This window comes from Dama dama, chromosome 29, assembly GCF_033118175.1.
Source record: "Dama dama isolate Ldn47 chromosome 29, ASM3311817v1, whole genome shotgun sequence".
Taxonomy (NCBI): domain Eukaryota; kingdom Metazoa; phylum Chordata; class Mammalia; order Artiodactyla; family Cervidae; genus Dama; species Dama dama.
Window position 1 is genome coordinate 71,258,507 of NC_083709.1, and position 21,198 is coordinate 71,279,704.

The 21,198-nt window shown below is 38.6% G+C and overlaps 1 protein-coding gene and 1 non-coding gene across 2 annotated transcripts in view; one reads left to right on the forward strand and one right to left on the reverse strand.

Moving 5' to 3' along the window:
* ERP44 (endoplasmic reticulum protein 44) overlaps nt 1-21,198 on the reverse strand; it is a 95,204-nt gene that overhangs the window by 45,692 nt on the left and 28,314 nt on the right. The window contains exons 2-4 of the mRNA XM_061132141.1: nt 11,060-11,132; nt 9,184-9,223; nt 4,610-4,725 (exon numbers count right to left, since the gene is read on the reverse strand). Coding sequence (XP_060988124.1) covers nt 4,610-4,725; nt 9,184-9,223; nt 11,060-11,132 — 229 coding nt within the window. The remainder of the gene's footprint in view (nt 1-4,609; nt 4,726-9,183; nt 9,224-11,059; nt 11,133-21,198) is intronic.
* LOC133049029 (U6 spliceosomal RNA) lies at nt 16,861-16,967 on the forward strand. Its single transcript, XR_009691188.1, has one exon. It is a non-coding gene; the product is annotated as a U6 spliceosomal RNA (small nuclear RNA).

Below are 21,198 nucleotides of genomic sequence, written 5' to 3' on the forward strand. Positions count from 1 at the left end.
ATTTTGATTCTGAGGTCACCTTCTGGTTTTGATAGGAAACTTTATATCAAACTTCTGCCTGACAGAAACTAATCTTAAAGCACCAAGCAGGTACCCTTGGCTGAAAAAACTACTGTAAGGAAACAAAGACTGTAAGAAGTAAACTTTTTATTTGCATACAGTGTAACTGCCCACATAAAAACTTCTAAGGGATCTACATAAGACTCCTTAGAACTAATAAGTACCAGTACACAAGATCATTATACAAAAATCAATTGTATTTCTATACACCAGCAACAAACATCAGAAATTAAAATTTTAGTTTTGACAAATGTACCATGGAAAGGTAAAATGTCAGTCAACATTAAGATAAACTACGTTAAGGGGTAGAAGGAAGGTCACTGTATTATCTTCACAATTTTTCTACAGTATATCTCTATATTTGTTCCAAAAATAAAAAGGTTATTTGAAAAGTATCATTTACAACAGCATCAAAAAATAAATCCCTATTGATAAATCTGACAAGAGATGGGAAAGACATGTAGACTAAAACATTGCTGAAAACGGCAAGACACTGCTAAGAGAAACAGAAAAGACCTAAATAAATGGGAAGATACACAATGTTCATGGATTACAAGATTCAATACCATCAAAATGACAATTCTCCACAAAGTGGTCTAAGGATTCAAAGCCATCCCAGTTAAAACCCCAGCAATTCTCCCTCAACCACACCCCTTGGCTAGAAATTAACAAGTTGATTCTAAAAGTCTTACAGAAATCCAAAGCAACTAGAGCAACCTAACCACTGTGAAAAAAATTACAAACTTAGAAGATTTACACTACTTACTTTGAGACTTACTACAAATCTAAAGTAATCTAGAAAGTGAGGTATTGGTATTAAGATAAACAGACAAATATATCCAGTACAGAACACAGACTAGAAATAGATCCATATGTATATGGTCAGATAATTCTGACAAAGATACAAAGTTAGCGAAGAAAGGATTGTTTTTTCAACAAGTAATGTCAGAAAAACTTGGCAACTATTTAAAAAAAAAAAAAAAGGCATTCTAATCCAAACATTGTGCCACATATAAAAATTAAGTCTAAATGCATCACAGACTTAAATGTACATTTCATACATAAAATTTATGAAAGAAAAAATAGCAGAAAATCTCTGTGATCATGGGTGAGGCAAAGATTTCTTAGAGAATTAAAAAGTAAAGTCTATTTTTTAAAAGGATAAATTAGACTTCATCAAAATTTAAGAGTATATGCCTTTCAGAAGATACTCTCAAACAGAATTGGAGATCTCATACTTCCTAACTTCAAAACTTATTACAAGGCTACAATAATAAAACAGTGTGATACTGGCATAAACACAGACATATTGACCAATGGAACATAACAGATTATCCAAAAATAAACCCTCATACATATGGTCAAATGATTTTTGACAAGGGTGTCAAGATCATTCAACAGGGAAAAGATAGTCTCATCAACAAATGGTGTTAGAAAAGCTGAATGTCCACCTGCAAAAGGATGAAACCGGATCCTTACCTTAAACCATACACAAAATTAATTCAAAGTGGGTAAAAACCTAAACTTACCACCTAAATGATAATACTCTAAAAAGAAAATATAGGAGAAAAGATTCATGACATTGGATTTGCAATAATTTCTTGGACATAACACCAAAGAAATTATTGCAAATCCAAATGTTGGCAGTTCCATGGTCACCTGAGGATGGACAGGAGGGGAGACATGCCACGAAGGAGCAGAAGCAAAATCTGGGGGGTGACGGACACATTGATATCCTGACTACGACCATAGTTTCACAGCTGTATGTGTGTCAAAGTATTAAATCGTTATAATTTAAGCTTGTGCAATTTACTATATGTCAATTATACTTCAATAAATCTTATAAAAAAAAAAAAAGGCAAATTCTACCAAAGAATAATGTGCCTAACAGGCATTTTTCTCCAGAGACAGGACTCTTAAGGTCGTTCCAGATGAAAGCCTCTCCAATTCAACTACCACGTGAGGGATTACCCAAAGTACAGCCTATTGTACAATCTCTAAAGACTGAGTGGAAAATATGAACAAATCATTAACAACAATTTCACAGTGTCACTTTAAAAGGGAAGAATTGGGCTTCCCTGGTGACAGAGTGGACAAGAATGCACCTGCCATTGCAGGGGACATAGGCTTGTTTTCTGGTCTGGGAAGATTCCCAACACGGTGGGGCAGCACAGCCTGGGAGCTGCAACCGCTGAGCCCAAGCCTGTGTGCGCCAATCCCGAAGGCCGTGCGTCCCGAGCCCACACACCACACGACCGAGGCCCACGCATCCCGGAGCCCGTGCGTCCCGAGCCCACACACCACACGACCGAGGCCCACGCATCCCGGAGCCCGTGCGTCCCGAGCCCACACACCACACGACCGAGGCCCACGCATCCCGGAGCCCGTGCGTCCCGAGCCCACACACCACACGACCGAGGCCCACGCATCCCGGAGCCCGTGCGTCCCGAGCCCACACACCACACGACCGAGGCCCACGCATCCCGGAGCCCGTGCGTCCCGAGCCCACACACCACACGACCGAGGCCCACGCATCCCGAAGCCCGTGCGTCCCGAGCCCACACACCACACGACTGAGGCCCACACATCCCGAAGCCCGTGCGTCCCAAGCCTACACACCACACGACTGAGGCCCACAGGCTGCAACCACGGAGCCCACAGGCTGCAGCGACTGGAGCCCAGGCACCTCGACGTGCTCAGCAACAAAACAACTGCAATGAGAAGCCTGCAAACTGCAGCGAAGAGCATCCCTCCGCTCACTCAACTAGAGAAAGCCCACGTGAAGCAATTAAGACCCAGCCAAAAAAGGGGGAAGAATTACACAGAAGGGAAAAAAAATACTTAAATAAAACGCACAATGTCTCAGATATAACTTCCACTAGTAAGAAACTAATTCTGTAGATGTCTCTGGTGGATTAAAAAAAAAAATCTTAATTATGGCTATTTACTCCCATAGAAAGATTACTAGCAATGATGTTAGATTTATCTACGTTCACTATCTGCTAGAATTAATGATATGTATTGTTCAACAAGTTAATTTTTCTCTCTAATGACTATAAGCTTGAGAGCAGAATTTCAGATCTCATAGTCCAAACTCAATCAAAGTAGGAACTGCTGTCTAATTAAATACATAAAGAATGGAAAATTTGGAAATGAGGGCCCACACCAAAACCTCACGTTCTCTGTCAGGGAAGGCTGGGAGGGAAGATCCAAAGAGCAGCGGGGGAAGGCAGGCCACGCCTGCGCTCACAGCCTGTTATTGCTCCCTTCCTCCTATAGTTATGGGCTCAGCAGACAGACATGTGGGCCATGGCGTAGGAGATTCTGATACTTTGCTGTCAGCTGTTCCGCCTAACACAGGGCTTTACCAGAAAATCCCCAAACCATTTGTTGAACTGAATGGAAAAGAAGTAAATGGGTCTGGGAAGGCATTTGGTCAGGAGATCTGGATTTGAATTCTGCCCTGAATAGACAGTAAGCTATATGACATTGGTTAAGCCACTTTTTTATTTCCATTTCCTCATCAGCAAAGTGAAAAGTTAGTGTATATAAACATGTGCACAGACACACACACCAAGTCTTGTCAGGTGAAATGTAAAGGATAGGAAATTTGCAGAATGGGAATGTTCTGTAATTTAGGCCAACTTAACAATAACTCAATGCAACAAGCTTTTTTTAATGAGCTATCTTTGTTACCCAGAAACACTCAGATGCTTGAGGTTCAAAGAATTAATTTGGTCTCCACTTATTAACAAAAGGGAGATTTAAAAACAAAGCTAACAGTTCCTGCCTTTGAAGAACTGACATTACAGTTGGTGAGACAGCCAAGACACGATGAGGCAGAACTGCAAAGTGCAATGACTCCAGTAGGAGGAGAGAGTTAAAGTCAAGGACAATGGGGCGTCAGGGAGAGACCTCAGAGTAAGCTCACCGGCTCACACTGGAGAAATCCGTCATGTATAAGAAAATTATAAGGATTTTACAGAGAAAGCACCAGTGAGACAAATGAAATCCAAGAGGTTGGGTTCTAAGTAGGACTAACCTAAGTTTCTCAAAATTAATCACTAACTAGAGCAAATTACACCTCAAAGATAGTTTAAGACATCTTAGTAGAATCTTTTATATAAGAGAAACCACACAAAAATCTGAGACTATTTTATTTGAAATGACTACAAATGGTGTTTTTGCATGATTCTAAAACTAACAGAAATCATTTTCTTTCCTAAACCTATATATCAATTATATTTATTGATTTCAGTACTTGCTTTGGTAGAAAACCACAATGATTTACTACCTGCATGCTTGTCCTACTATAGTTTAATGAAAAAAAATTTTTTTTAATCCTTCACACAGGCAAAATGGAAAGTAGTGTTGTAAGTATCAATACATAGATATTAAATATTAATATTTTAACCAAAGTCAAGAGCATTTTTGGCTTGTTCTAGAGAACAATGCTTAAAACCGAGCATTAAAAAAAAAGTGAGTGTGTGTGTGTGTAGGAGAGGTGGGGACAGGACAGTTTCTTCCAGACTTCCTATGAGGTACTTACAGTGCTGATCACAGTCAACTCTGGCAAAGACTACTTGATTTGCACTTGGGTATTCTTCCTTAATGACATTGGAAGCTTCCTCAAAAATTGGGTGCAACATCTGGCTGAAACGACACCTACGCACAGAAAAGGATACCAATTAAAACTGAAAAGTAGAAGCAATAAAATTTTATTTTTGTTGTTGTCTGTTTATATTTAGTATTTACTATATTATGTACAATAAACAGAATTAGCAATCACACTGTTAATTCAGGATTCCTGATGTCATTCACTGGAGATGAAAACAATTTGACATTCAAAGACTATTCCATTTCAGACTATACAAATAATTTAAAGATGGATCTCTTACAACGGCAGTGAAACAAGTGTGAGATAAGTCCTCCTAAATGTATCTACTGGGATCTGTAATTACTGTCTCAGGCATTTATAAAGGAAATTAGTTTCTCTAAATAATGAACATATTTTTAGACTACAAAGTCTTTAAAATGCTAAGTTTATTGCAAATATTAGACTGATTCACCTGACAAGTTCAATCAAATCTCATAGGCAAGTTAATATGAAAATAGCATATGGTGTAGACTGAATTGTTTCCTCTCAAAATTTACCGCTCATTCAAATAGGCTTTTGTATGTATAAGCTATCAAATATACTAAGTTCGGGAGCAAAATTTTTTAATTCTCAAAGGAGACTTCCTGTCCATGTTCCCTCTGTCTGTAGTTTTTTGCTCTGCCTTCACTTTTAAAAGGGGCCACAAACCCCACAATATCTTGGAAACATGAGACTTCTAATTCGGGTTGCCCCTTGATCAAGCCAACTACTTCACAAATGTATTCTTTGAGTCGTTAAAGGCACCTGATGAGAAAGAGAAGAATCAGAATCAGCACACAAGCAGCTGGGCTAGCGTGGTTCCTTTCATATGAAAAAGGTCTTGAGCATTTATTAACAGCAACAAGAAGAAGAAGAAGAACACAACTTTAATCCCTACTATTGCTTCCAGAGCCGTTTTCCATCAGGAAATGAACCTAAATGAAGCCTGTGAACTCCAACCCACATCATCAGGTCAAAGAAAGAAAATGTCAGTCACTCAGTCGTGTCTGCCTCTTTGCGACCCCATGGACTGTAGCCCACCAGGCTCCTCTGTCCATGGAATTCTCCTGGCAAGAATACTGGAGTGAATAACCATTCCCTTCTCCAGGGGATCTTCCCAACCCAGGGATAGAACCCACATCTCCTGCATTGCAAGCAGATTCTTTACTGTCTTAGCCAGGGCAGTGCAATTAGGTCATACATATTAATTATAATTTAAGAAAAATATAACGTCTATGACAGGATACAAACTTTATACTTCCTCCCTATTTCTCTTTGTATGTAACTCTTCTGGCCCACTCACCTGACTTCCTAAGGAGATGTCCTAGAAAATACCAAGGAGACACAATCTGTATCTTCAATCTCTCGCTTTCAAGTGGCTCTTTCCTCTTTTAGCATTCTTAAATCTCTCCCATCTGGGATAGGTGGGTGGGGTCTGCAGACATCAGGGACCGTGTCTTATTCTGAGACTACATATTCTAATAAGCATTTTAGTAGATTTCTGTTAAATGAATACATTGGTAGAATGGAGGAACTGGACAGGCTAGGGTCACAGGTTTCTGGGTTCCCACAGTTTGCTAAAGACAGGGTTCTAGAGGGCCAGGGAGGCAAGGGGTAAGGATTGCATGATGATTTCTTGAAGAAATTAGGATATGGCTTCGTAAAGAATCCTGAATTAAGGGCAAGAAAAGAGAGATATTAAGGGCTCCTTTCTGGATTGTCCAGTTTGCTGCTCAATAAGCACTTATGCACAGATTCATGTTTAAGACAGGATCAGTTATAATACCAAAAGGTGAAAGGGGAAGATAAAATAAAACTTCAATTGCAATATAAAGTTACATTTACAAAAGTGACACAACCAAAGCAAAGAGATCTATTAACAGGGCTTTAAGAGTCATCTGAATCCAATCTCCGTATCTAGTGCTTGAAATCAACCCTTTACAAATCAACCAAATGGGGCAAAAGTCTATGAGGGGACAATTTAAGGACACTTACTAGCATAACCTAGTGGGAAAAAAAATAAGCTTCAGAGTCAGACATACTTGAGGTTGGATCCCAGTTCCACCACTTACTATCTGTATGACCTTTCTGAGCCTCAATTTCCTCAGCCTGAAATGGAAATTGTAATACCTACCTGGAGGGTAATTCTGAGCATTAAAAACAATGCACGTAGAGAACCTGGCACGTAACAGCGTTATTAAGTTCTACTGTGGTTTGCTGTCCCTTCAGGTGTATTTTTAGGCAACTCTATTAGAGAATTCTTCCTTAAACTGTGCCACAGCCACGGCTCCCAGAGGGAGCTCAGAATCCTGACTCTGAGGCCACACAGTGTAAGTCTAAGTCCTACGTCAAGTTATCCACGTTTTTTTCCATTGAATAAAACAGCATTAATTTATGTACAACTCCAAGTATTCTTTGGTAACATGTTTCTCAAATAACTGCAGTTAGACCACATTTCCAATCTGCTTTTTGACAACAAGCTTGGTGGCATGTTCTGTTTCTCTTTCTTACAACACACAACACCCCTCCATCAAGGTAACTGCATTCTACTGGGTTGGCCAAAAAGTTAATTCGGGTTTTCTGCACCATCTTATGGAGAAACCCAAATGAACTTTTTGGCCAATCCAACAGTTTTAACTCTGCCACAATCTAGTCATGTATGGGAAAATATTCCTCTGGACCTGTTTACTTTTAAAGTGGACTGAATTCAATAATTTTCTACCACATTCTGTGGCTAATGTTACATCTGGACAATCCTAATTTACTTTGGAAACTGCTATCTTCTGTTGTACATTTTATAAATGGTATTTTCTCTGTATTATCTTCAACATTCTACTGAAGTTCTTACTTTTTTTTTTTTTGGCTTTTTTTTTCCATTTATTTTTATTAGTTGGAGGCTAATTACTTTACAATATTGTAGTGGTTTTTGCCATACACTGACATGAATCAGCCATGGATTTTCTACTGAAGTTCTTTAAATATGGATACCATACATTGTTGATCCAGTAAATATTTATTATGCACTTATCTGCCAACTGTCCTGCAAAGTACTCGGTGATTCATGTTGAAAAAAAGATAGATGTGGTAACTTTTCACAAAGCTAATGATACAGGAGGGAGGCACCAACTAAGCCACGGCATACAGTGTTATGACTGGCTAAGTACGCAGGGTCACGAGCAGATACAGAAAGGGGTCCCAACTGTACTTGAGAGTAGGGGTAGGGGAATGATGTAGGAAGGTGGCCTGGAGAAAGTGGCATCTAATCTAAGACCTGAAGGAATGGTTCAGACTTAACGAAGTAAACAAGTGGGTGAGAGGAGAGGGCCATTCAGACAGAGAAATGCCATGATTAAAGGTCAGTGATGAAAGAACACAGAATATTACAGAAGTGTAACAGAAGAGAATGTGGGAATGGAGAGAGGCAAGAGACACAGCGGCAGAGGCAGGAAGGAATCGGGTCACCAGGGGCCTTCCGGGCCGAGGTAAGGGACGTACTTAAAAGTAATGGGAAACATTTAAGGTTTTGAAGATGAGGTGTAAACTCATCTCACTTGCACTTCAGGAAAGACTACTCTGGCTTACTTTGTAGAGAAAAGAATGGAGACAGGTCAGACCAGAAGCAGAGGAAATAAGCTAAGACTGTTCAGACACATGCAGGTGAACTGCAGGACGACGTGTGGCCTGAAGCAGGGGTGGAGGCACCTGCTAGGTGGTAAGCCTGAGGGTCACAGAAGATGCAGACTGCCTAGGAATAAGGATGATGTGAGTTGGTTCACACTTCTGCCTCCCACCGGCCACGTTCTTTAACATCTACAATACGCTGTGCCCTTGTGCTCAGTGCTGGGAGCACTAAGAAAAACTTCATCTCTGCCCTCAAAACTGGTTTGCTGGAACACAGAGACTGAAAAGAAAACAATGTTGTAGGAAAAGAAAGTGGGACACAGGGAACTACGTGAGCACAAAAGACAGAGTCTGATTCAGACAGGGGAAGGAGCAGAGGCTTCCGAGAAGTAGTGGTAGATGGCATGTGTTACAAAGTACCAGCATTATTTTTCCTTCTAAATCTGCCACACCCATCCTCACCTCCAAACACTGCCCTGCTTCCTCAGCAGGGACAATAGAGAACTGCAATATGTACGTGTGTGTGTGCATGCGTTAGTGAGAGACAGAGAGAGGCAGGCTGAGAAAGAGAGAAATCTGAGTTATTCTGTATCCTGCTTTTATTTTAAAATGTGGGATGATGGAATCAGGTATATTTTCTCTCTTCAAACAAATGCTCACCAAATTAAGTTGCTTCATCTGTGAATGAATGAACCTGAATTATTAAATTTGTTTATGGAGTATTGTCTCACAGAAGGAAGAGGCTTCCCTACTTACTCCTTTCTAGCAAAGAAAAATCACCTCTAGAAAGTTAAAAGCAAAAAAACAAAATAACCCCAAAACCCTTAATGACGCACCTCTCCCCACCAAAATAAGGTATTACTTACCAATCAGCATAAAAGTTTACTAAAGCAACATCAGCATTGTCTGAAATTGAAAAACAAAACCAAACAACCTCAGTTACTTGTGTCTACATAATTATGACATAATTCAAGATAATGGTTTTCATCATAGCCTTTTCTATTTTAAAGGCTCACTAAAAATACACAGTAACTATTAAGTTATCTCTCACTCAGAAACCTGTACATAGCATCAAAAATGGCTTACATAATTTGTGGGAGTCCCTATTCCTTTTCTCTATATCCTCCATCTTAATACCTCCACTGAATGAATATAAAGTAAATAGAGAATCAAGCTCAGATCAGGCAAGCTACTAAATAGCCTACTCTCATAAAAAATGAAGTGGAGTGATCTGGATTTTATTAATCCATTTTTTGACCTTCCATATTCATAAATAACTGAGAATTAGCTCTGCAAATGTTGCATTGGCCAAAAAATTCACTTGGTTTTTCCTTAAGATGTTACCGAAAAACCCAAACAAACTTTTTGGCTAACCAATAAAACCCTATTTCAGAGGACAGACTTGTCTAGCTAAGCTATTTCTAAAACTCAGACACCACCTGAGTCAGCAACAATAATCTACAAATAACAGTGTTGCGTAAGATGCACCTTTTCTGGTTCCTACCGTTTTAACATTCATTCTCTGTTGCAAAATTTAACTCAGAATTATTTGCATATCCAGATGTGAAGACAGGAGAAAGATGTCTGTTCCTCTTGCCTAAATCTAACAAAAACTCAGTACTCAGTAAACTGCACATGTGCGCACGCGCACACACACACACACCCCCACAAAGATATTCTAGAATGTGAAAGATGAAAGGGGTGAAGATGATTTGTGTGTTTCAATTCTCTTTTTCCTTTTTTATTTAGTATCTTTAAAGCACTTTTTATCCACGTACTATTCACTAACGCAGTGTGGTTCTCGAACTCTGATTCCTGGGACCAGAAGCACCAGCATCACACTGGAACTTGTAGAAATGCAAATTTTTCAGTTGGGTCTAGCGATTTCTATCAGAAACTGGGGGCAGGCCTATCAATACTGATATTGTAAGTCCTCCATGTGACACTGATACAGGCTCAAGTTTCTCCCAAGAAATCCCACAATATGGGAATAGATATTCTTGTATTTAAGCCAGTTCCAAGGACATAAGACAACATATGATGGTCAATGAACACTTTTATCTCTCATTATTTTTAGTTTTGCTCAAACCAGTGGGTGAAATGAAATGTTTAAAAAAAAAGAGACATCATTTATCCACAATACATTTTCTTAAATCTCCTAAGTTGTGATTTTCCTATTAACCACGTCTTCACCTTCCCTCTACTTCTTTTAAAAACAAGAAGAAATGTCTTCTCCCAAATTAATTGAATCTACAATCACACTGTCAACAAACAAGCAAAAATACTTACTAAGCTTAATTGGATCAATGACAAAAAAAGAGATCAGAGTACGTGATATAGTTAAAAGCTAAAAAAGACACACGTACCAAAAAATTGCAGACTGTGTCCTACGGTCATTAACATAATACAGCACAGTGGAAACTGCTGGTCTTTAAGCAAGAAAATACTCTAGGAGTGGTGTTTATGACAAGGCAGAGAAACAAAACAAGACTAAAGTTCACCTGTAACAGGAAAGCAGACTTACACATTTTAAGACATTTTACTAAAAACTAAAATGAAAAGTGCTTAGTTAAATACATATGCACACACACACACACACACACACACACAGAGACACCATAGAATTAATCAGAATGCTGGCTCCTCAACTGTTTTAGGTAACTGAGATTTTATTTTGTTTTTGTATATAAACTAATTCTTAATAGAAAAGCAAGCATACTTTAAAAATATGAAGGTACTTACTTAAAATGTCATCTATATTCTCTGTATCAAGACTTGTTATTTCAGCTGTTACAGGAGTAAGAACCCAAGTTACCTGGAAATTTAAAAAACGTGAAATTAATCAATGTTTCTACAAAATGCAAATTATGCTAAAAGTCTAGAAGGAAAATTTATGAACTAAGTTGGTTCCACTAGTTACAAAATTTACCAGTTGGTTTCAATCTTTATGATCGACTCTAACTCTTCACGGGATCACTGAAATAGGAGCGGTACCACTCAAGCCTGGAAACGGGTCATCAGAGTCCCTGTGCTTCTTCCTAAATACGTAAAAGACACTGTTTCTAAAGAATCTTCAAAATTAAAAACATACTCACTCTTTTAAATTAATATTCTCAACAACTGTATCTCTGCTGCCACTAGAAAAAATTTGCCAGATTATTAATAGTCTTGAAAGAATATAAAACCAAGGCTAAATTTGCTGATTCTAACCCACCATGCTTCTAAGACAGAACAAAATACTGAAGAGAAGAATTCAAGAAAGACTTTTCAAATTGTTAACCAAAAGCCCTTCTTGCCTGGTCTTCACATGCAGGTGGTAACAATGTGAAGGTGAGAGGCTATAAAGAGGAGAGTAAGAGTCGGTAAAATAAATGTGTCCACTTTAACGTGTCTAAGACACTAAATTCAAAGAAAATTTGATTGCCATCTACAAAACAAAGAAAAGGCATGATTTTAAACTAAACTAACAACTGGTTATTTTAAAAAGTTATGTTATTTAAAAAGTAATGTTTAGTATATTTTATTTTTAGGTTCCATCTTTAACACACTATGTGTTTTTTTCTTTGTTTCTGCACTCAGAAAGTTTATTTCTAATGAAGAAACAAGCATTAAGTAACAAAGACAAAATCAAATAAATCATGCATGGTCTCTAATAATAATAAGTAATAAGTAATAATAAGCAATAAGTAATTTGATAATATACAATGAGTGAAAGAGGGATGCTTCAGCATCATATTTGGTGGGATTGCTGAACAAGTCCATGAAAAATAAACTCAACCAAGGAATGAATACATACAAAAATCAGCATGGAGGATAAAGGGAGAAATTGAGTATTTGATTTAAAAGAGACACACGTCTACTTTGGCAGCAAGCTGTAAGAGAAAGTTTGAAACGTTACAAACGGCCCCAAAGTACAAGCAGGACTGTGCATGCTGATGTGCATCAGTCCTTCTGATGAACACCCAGGCCTGCTCTCCTCAGGATGGACCAGTTTGATCCTGCAGTCCAAGGGACGCTCAGGAGTCTTCTCCAACACCACAATTCTAAAGCATCAATTCTTCAGCACTCTGCCTTCTTTATGGTCCAACTCTCACAACCATACATAACTACTGGAAAAACCATAGTTTTGACTACATGGAACTTTGTTGGCAAAGTGATGTCTCTGTTTTTTAATATACTGTCTAGGTTTGTCATAGTTTTCTTTCCAAGGAGAAAGTGTCTTTTAATTTCACGGCTGCAGTCACCATCCACAATGATTTTGGAGTCCCCCAAAATAAAATCTGTCACTGCTTTCATTTTTCCCCCCATCTATTTGCCATGAAGTGATGGGACCAGGTGCGACAATCTTAGTTTTCTGAATGTTGAGTTTTAAGCCAGCTTTTTCACTCTCATCAAGAGGCTCTTTAGTTTCTCTTCACTTTCTGCCTTTAGAGTGGTATCATCTGCACATCTGACATTACTGATATTCCGCCTGACAGTCTTAAATCCAGCTTAAGCTTCATCCAGCCTAGCATTTTGCATGATATACTCTGCATATAAGTTAAATAAGCAGGGTTGACAATATACAGCCTTGACGTACTCCTTTCCCAATTTTGAACCAGTCTGTTGTTCTGTTCTGTTGTTCTGGTTCTATCTGTTGCTTCTTGACCTGCAAACAGGTTTCTCAGGAGGCAGGGAAGGTGGTTTGGTATTTCTGTCTCTTTAAGAATTTTCCACAGTTTGTTGTGATCCACACAGTCAAAGACTTTAGTATAGTCAATGAAGCATACGTAGATGTTCTTCTGGAACTTCCTTGCTTTCTCCATGATCCAATGAATTGTTGGCGATTTGATTTCTGGTTCCTCTGCCTCCTCGAAATCAGCTTGTACATCTGGAAGTTCTTGGTTCACATACTGCTGAAGCCTAGCTTAAAGGATCTTGAGCAGAACCTTGCTAACATGTGAAATGAGCGCACTTGTGTGGTAGTCTGAGCGGCATTGGAATGTAAACTGACCTTTTCCAGTCCTGTGGCCACTGCTGAGTTTTCCAAATTTGCTGACATACTGAGGGTAACACTTTAACAGCATCATCTTTTAGGATTTGAAATAGCTCAGCTGGAATTCCATCACCTCCACTAGCTTTGTTCGTAGTAATGCTTCCTAAGGCCCACTTGACTTCATACTCCAGGATGTCTGGCTCAAGGTGAGTGACCACGCCATCATGGTTATCCAGTTATCATGGTTATCATTAAGACTTCTTTGTATAGTTCTTCTGTGTATTCTTACCACTTTTTCTTAATCTCTTCTGCTTCTGTTACGTCCTTAACATTTCTCTTCTTTACCATGCCCATCCTTGCATGAACTATTACCTTGATATCTCCAATTTTCTTGAAGAGATCTCTAGTCTTTCCCTGTTTTAGATTCTTTTTCCATATAAGCCATTACAGAGTATTGAGGAGAGTTCCCGGTGCTATGCATTAGGTACTTATTTGTTATCTATTTTTTTTTTTTCCAATTCTTTTTGTTTTTTTGGCCTCACAGTGTGGCATGTGGGATTCTTAGTTTCCTGATCAGAGATCAAGCCCATGTCCCCTGCAGGGGACGTGGAGCATCCTGACCACTGTCCCCCAGGCAATCCCCTTAGTTATCTACTTCACATATAGTATATGTACATGTCAATCCCAATCTCCCAATTATCTTCCCCCGCCCTCCTGGTAACATAAGTCTGTTTCTACATCTGTGACTCTAATTCTGTTTTGTAAATAAGCTCCATTTGTGCCATTTTAGGTTTCACATACAAGCGCTATCATATGATCTCATCTTTCTGTCTGAGTTGTTTTACTCAGTGTGACAATCTCTGGGTGCATCCACGTTGCTCGCATTGGCACTGCTTCATTCTTTTTCATGGCTGAGTAATATTCCGTCGTAACACATGTACCACATCTTCATCCATTCCTCTGTCAATGGAGATTTAAATTGCTTCCATTTGATATCCGGACAGTTTTTTGTTCAATCCATTCACTGAACCACTGCTCTTTATCAAATGACAACTAACATTAGACCCTGATCAAGGTACCAAAGACATTCTTCTGCCCACTCATTTCACGGATGCTTTTGGTACTCACAACAGTTACGATTTAAAATTTTATAATTCACCAACAACTCAATTTCTAAGTAATATAAAGACACATATTGATATAGCTAAATAAGCCCATAATTATTTGAAATATTTCTATAAATTCATTCTTTTCTTAGAAAAAGCTTGAGAATAATACTAGTTTTATTTTCAAGTTACCATAACAGTAGTCAATTGCTGACATTATTTCTATTAGCAACCAATAAATTATACTCTCCTGAGAGCAAGCCAGATAATTTAAAATCCCCAAATATTTTACTTATATACTAACTCCACTATTTTCAATACCTTGAAAATCAACTGGAAAGCTCAGATTTCCCTCACTAGTCATTACTTACTACCCATACCACAATTAACAAATCTTTTCCCACATCAGTGTATGACTAGCTCTAGACAACTATATAAACTTTTTGAAGATAAACTGAGGCACATTAAAATGTTTAAGGGTTTATTCGAGCAGAAATAAATTTGCATCACACAGCATCCAATGTAGCAGAGAAAAGAGCCTCAAGGAGGTGGACAAAATGAAAGACTTCCACAGGCAGAGGGGAGAAGGAACAAGGACAGTATACGAGGCAAAGGGGAAAAAGCTGGTTGGTTATTGCAAACTTACTTTCCTTTAGAGGATGGTTGGAGAAGGAAATAGCAACCCACTCCAGTACTCTTGCCTGGGGAATCCCATGGACGGAGGAGCCTGGTAGGCTGCAGTCCGTGGGGTCGCAAAGAGTCGGACACGACTGAGCAACTTCACTGGGTGGGTCTATCTGGCAGATCACCTAACAGTTGCTAATCAGGTGACTCCTGATTGGTTTAGAGTTCATTTCTGGAAGAGCCTCAACTGTAATTAAGTGAAGCCACGGTTTGGTGATACGGAGCTTAGCATAAATAACTCTAATTGGGGTCTGTTGTCTTGTTTCTAACAGTAGTATTGATACAGCAAGATTTTACAATGGATTGTATGTTGAAAAAAATTCAAGAAGATCACATAAAAATATCATAAAGCAACAAAGCTGGTCGTTATCAAAGTCAAGTCATTAAATAACTCAACAGTCACTGACAGTGCCTGCTAGGTTCTCAGGGCACAAAAGCACAGGGCATGATATGCAAGCTCTACCTCAAGAGCTCTCAGGCTAGTGGTGGCGGTACGGAGTGGAGAAAAACATGAGTCACACAGATATGATCATGATCTTCAGCTGTGTAAGCCAAGGAAGCCCATTTTTGAAGAGTTAGTCACTGCCTATCAAAATACATGTTTACAGAGAAGCATATTCTAAACTTAAATGCTTTTTACAAGCTAGACAGTGACAAAAATTAGGCACAATCAATTTGGCTGTATTAAACAGATAACTATTACAACAGAAGCATGGTGCCAAGGAGCATGCACGTGCTCAGCCAGACCTGCTGACGGCTGTGTCTGCGGGGGCCCAAAGCAAGAGCACTGTCTCCGACCCAGTCATCTCTCCTCATACAGGGTGTAAAGCAGGCAGTTTATCATTAACATTTCTATTAATACACAGCATGAAGGGAAAGACAGGTGGTTTATTTGAATTGTTAGCAAGCTCCACTAGTCTGACAAATTGTTTCCTTTCATGTCAGCCATGGGCAGAAACAAGATTCTTCTGGGGAAACATCTTTATGTGTCAAATGCTATAGTGCTTAAGTAAAATATAGACAAGTAGCTCTAAAACAGGAAGGAGGGAAATCATTTTTTAAAATTTACACTTGAAGTTAACTTTTAAATTTTTCTTAAAGAAACAACAAAAGCCTACATAGAAATTTTCAATATATCTTAATAGTCCTGGAGAATTTAGCCTCTAATGGTGAAATTTTACAACATATGTAAATATATAGACACAAATTTCTGAAATATTTTACAAATTGGTCATTCTCTCCAGTTCATTAGCTCATTTTCTTGCCAAGAAAATTAAGAAGTATTGCCAATCATTGTATATTGGTTGTAAGCTCAATCTTAAGCAAGTTCAAGGATATATTGTACAACACAGGAAACACAGCCAGTATTTTGCAGTAACTGTGAATGGAAAGTAACCTCTCAAACTGTACAAATTTTTTTTTTTAATTAATAAATAGGAGATTCTTCTTCAGCAAGTAAAGAATATGTTCTTCATTAGATGGTTTTTAAATACTGAGATATCTTTGGGAACTAAAAAGCTTGCCTTCCCTTTAATGTCTCTGCACCCTTTATGACCACCTAACTGGCTGGTGAGACCAGTGCCCTAGCTGCATTTCCACAGCAACTTTTAAGTCACTCAGTAGCCAGTTACTTTTCTCTTATCCACTACTGCATAATCAATCCTTCAAAGATTAATTTCTTCTTCCATACTGTTTTGTCTGGTTTTCCTGGCAGAAAATGCCTTTTTTTCCCCCTGCAAAGCCCAACCTGCTCTGCAAGCATAAAAAAAGGAAAAATGGTGCTCGCTTCGGCAGCACATATACTAAAATTGGAACGATACAGAGAAGATTAGCATGGCCCCTGCGCAAGGATGACACGCAAATTCATGAAGCGTTCCATATTTTTTCTGTAGGAATATAGGCTCTGAGGAAAAATAAAATCTTTATCAAGGCAACAAAGAAAAAGATTATCTTCATACAGAATTTAAAGGGGCTCTTCTAGGTATATTTGTGCAGATATTACTTGTTATAATGAATAGTCAACTAGGAAGAGGAATAAGCAGAGGTTTTCAGATTTGGAAATGAAAAGAGCACTGGTCATCACCAGAAGAAATGTTTTATACAGACTGTGTCAATAAAAAACTAAAGACCCATGTTAAAAAAAAAAAAAGAAAAAGGAAAAATGTAGGTTAGGGAAATGGGAGTTACTGCAAAATTAAAATTCTCTCTAGATTAGATATCAATTTTTAAAAAGATACAATGAAAAGTTAGTTACATGATTTTAAAAAAGTATTTTAGAAATAAATCTTGGGAATATTTATTATTCACCTTCTCTCACTGTGAGGTTAACATGTAAACATGCTATGATACTAACACACATAAAATACTCTGGCGCTCACTGCTAAGCCCCAGTGCAATTCCTCTTTCGAAAAAAACATTAACTGAACAAGATGTCAACCCAACAGGATCTCCTTTAGAATACAGCTAACATCAATAATAGCACATGTTGGAAGTGAATTATTAAAATTCTCAGCATAATTTTTAAAATAAATAAATACATTTTCTTAGTATATTAAAACCACTTGAGTGGTTACCATTTGAAAAGAGCCTTAAATGACACTCCCTGAATCAGTATCTCCCTTCAGTCCAACCTACCCACAGAATCCAGACTAACCTTTTCGAATTCTGCTTTGCATATATCGATTCCTCTGCCCCTAAAAAAAAAAAATCTCCAATGGTTTTTCACTGTCTACAGCATAAAAGCCTAACTCCTTAGCTTGCTTTTAGGACCATTCACAAAGTACCCACACTAGCATTCCTAAATCACATCATACTGCTTCCCATTCATATTCTATTCTCCAAGTAACATGAAGTACAGTTAGCAGTGACCATACATTCTAGTTGGCCGTATAGTCTAGGTTGCTTGAGACAAATCCAGTATATGCTTTTTGCCCTGGAATATTATTAATAGCACCACTCTCTTTCAGAAGGGTCCCAGTTTGGCAATAAATTATATATTATATATGGTCAGCCTATTTGCAGTAGACTCTTGGTAACTGGGAACAACTGTAACTATCTCTTCACAAATCCTAAATTATTAATAATGTCCTCCCATATAACATGTGATAAAATGAAGAGTAGAATGAGAGATGAATAGGGAAAAATAAACATGGGCCAAGATATGAACGCTAAGCTAAACCAATCACTAGCCTTAGGCATTGACTTGAAACACTGGGTTCTTAGGAAGGGGATAAAATCAGTAAAATCAGTAACTTAGAAAAATTATTATATGACTGCTCAAGGATCATTCACAAATGGTCCAAATCCCCTAAGCTACAAATCCAAGAATGCAACGTTTTTTGGCCCTCAAATATGAATACAGCAAGCTCATTCGTGATAATTTTGTATTGACATGCAAATTACCAATTTTAGAGAAATGGGGAACTAAAATCTCATTAGAAATCTACATTGATGTTAATTTTTAAAAGTATGTTCTGCTTGAATAGATACTTCTACACAAAAAATAGAAGCTTCAGTAGAGGATATATCTTCTCTATGGCATTACTGTTCTCAACTGCCATTACATGTGCGAGTTCTGCAGTAACAGCTTACTGTATTTTTGCTGAATCTTTCATTTACCCGCCTTTCTACTGGGACATTGTCAAAGCCCTTCACAAACTACGTGTCTCCTACGCGTGCTAAGTCGCTTCAGTCATATCCAACTCTGTGTGACCCCATGGACTGCAGGTTCCTCTGTCCATGGGATTCTCAAGGCAAGAATACTGGAATGGGTTGCCATTTCCTCCTCCAGGGGATCTTCCTGAACCAGGGATCAAGCCCGCGTCTCTTAAGTCTCCTGCTTTGGCAGGCAGGTTCTTTACTACTGGCACCACCTAGGACACCTGTGTGTCTCCTGTAGCAAGAAATGAGTGTGTACCAGGCACAAGATTCCTGCCATTTATGATCCAGACTGACAAACCAGCCTCCCCCCGAAGTCCCATGGCCGCGGGACACAGCGCTGCTCCTCCCGGGGCCAGTGCTCCACTCTCAGTTCTGCATTAACTGGCAGGCAGCAGAAACGCAGAGGTCTGCAGTTAGCTGCCAGGAGCTAAGAGATATGAAAGGTCCCCAGAGAAAATAAGCTGAGGCTGATAGGCACTGTAAAAGCCTTGAAGCTGAGTATCAATCAAGGCACATCTCACTGTTAGTATTCCCAGAAGCATTACAATGAACCACAAGTTCAAAGAGAGGGGAAAAACAGGACTAAGTATAGAATAGCACTGGGAAGCAACTATAACCCTTAACTTGCTCAGATAAAACCTTCCCATAACATCAGTGCAACCCATTTTGGACAAGTCAGAACCAATCCGCTTTTATAAAGAAACATTATAACAGTCACAACGTTCTTCATTAAATAACTCAAAATATGGTGGGTGCAGACATGTTTCAGAAAACAACTTCTATGCAAAAACAAAGAATTCAAATATAAATAATACAATCCCTTAAATAAAATTCTGTCAGTAAAAACAACCATAGAAAATAAGAAAAAAATGCTGCAATTTATACTTTTTCTTACATATTAGTTATTTGATCATGCAAGAATTTCCTTTAAAAAGTGATGTCATCTGTGTTTTGTTCTTCACTGTATCCTAAAAATGGATAAATCAATTTACCTGGAAAAGACAATGCACTTCTCTGACCTTCAGAGAAGAATACTCTTATTACAAAAGACTCTTCAGGACTGAGAATGAGCTTATCATCGTGTGGAAAGGATTTTTTTATAAAACCCCCACCTCTCTAAAACCTAGATTTCCAGAACTGAAAGTACTAACAGAGCACAGGGACTGGAAGAAAATTCAAGATGAGAATTGTTTTCTTCCTTTTCTGTACACCCCCTGGGACCAGGGGGAAATGTGTGAGAGGACGGTCCATTCATCACTGTCTCCCAATTAGTATCTAGCATTGGATCTGGCAGGTAACAGTCCAGAACAAATATTTATACATATATGCCCAAAGAAAATTATGACTGCCCTCCTTGTGCTAAACTGTAATTCTTCCCCAGGATGTCTTATGAAAGAATAGGCCCGTAAGAGAGTCTACAAACATGTGGTCCAAACATTCTTTTGTAGGTCACTCATTCAATCCACAAATGTTTCACTGAGTCATTTATTACATGCTAGGCACTGTCCGAGGGGCTAGGGAAAGAGATGTGAATAACCCTATATTGATATTTATATTATATCTGGCAAGATCAAACTTAACAATTTCATTTTCATATTTAAAAAGAGAAAGAGAACATTTTCTCTCAAATATTTTAAGAGTCACCACAATTCCTGCAAAAAAAAAAAAGTGTCAGTCGTTAAGTCGTGTCTGACTCTTTGCCACCCCATGGACTAGAGCCCACCAGGCTCCTCTGTCCATGGAATCCTCCAAGCAAGAATACTGGAGTGGGTAGCAATTCCCTTCTCCAGGGGATCTTCTGGACCCAGGGATCAAACCCACGTCTCTTGCATTGCAGGTGGATTCTTTACTGTCTTAGCCATCAAGGAAGCCTAGATGACTGCTGGGCACCGAGCAACGAGTATCACACAGTCAGTCACGGTCCCTTTTTATCCAGAAGCTTTGACTTAATCTTAATGTGAAACAACTGCATCGACACTGTCACTGAACAATCTTAACACCTCTACAAGTGGGACAACCATGTATCGCTTTTTTCTACCTGTTTTCTTGGGGTATAACTGACACATAGCACTGTGTAAGTGTAAGGGGTAAGCATAATCACTGAACGTATACACTCATGAAATGATTACCACAGTAAGTTTAATAAACATCCATGATCTTGTGTAGAAACAAAATTAAAAAAATACGTATTTTCCCTGTGATGCGAACTCTTAGGATTCCCCCTCACAACTCTCATATATAGCACACAGCAGCATTAACTATATACTAATGTTTCTTGAAAGAATGCAATAGGAAATAAAAAGCACCACTTATGAAGTAATCTTAATCCCCTAAAACTGAACCTGATTTCAATCTAATCAAGCCCAAGAATCAGTGTATGGGAAACAATTGTTTAGTCACTCAATCATGTCCAGCTCTTTGTGACCCCAAGGACTGTAGCCCACGAGGCTCCTGTG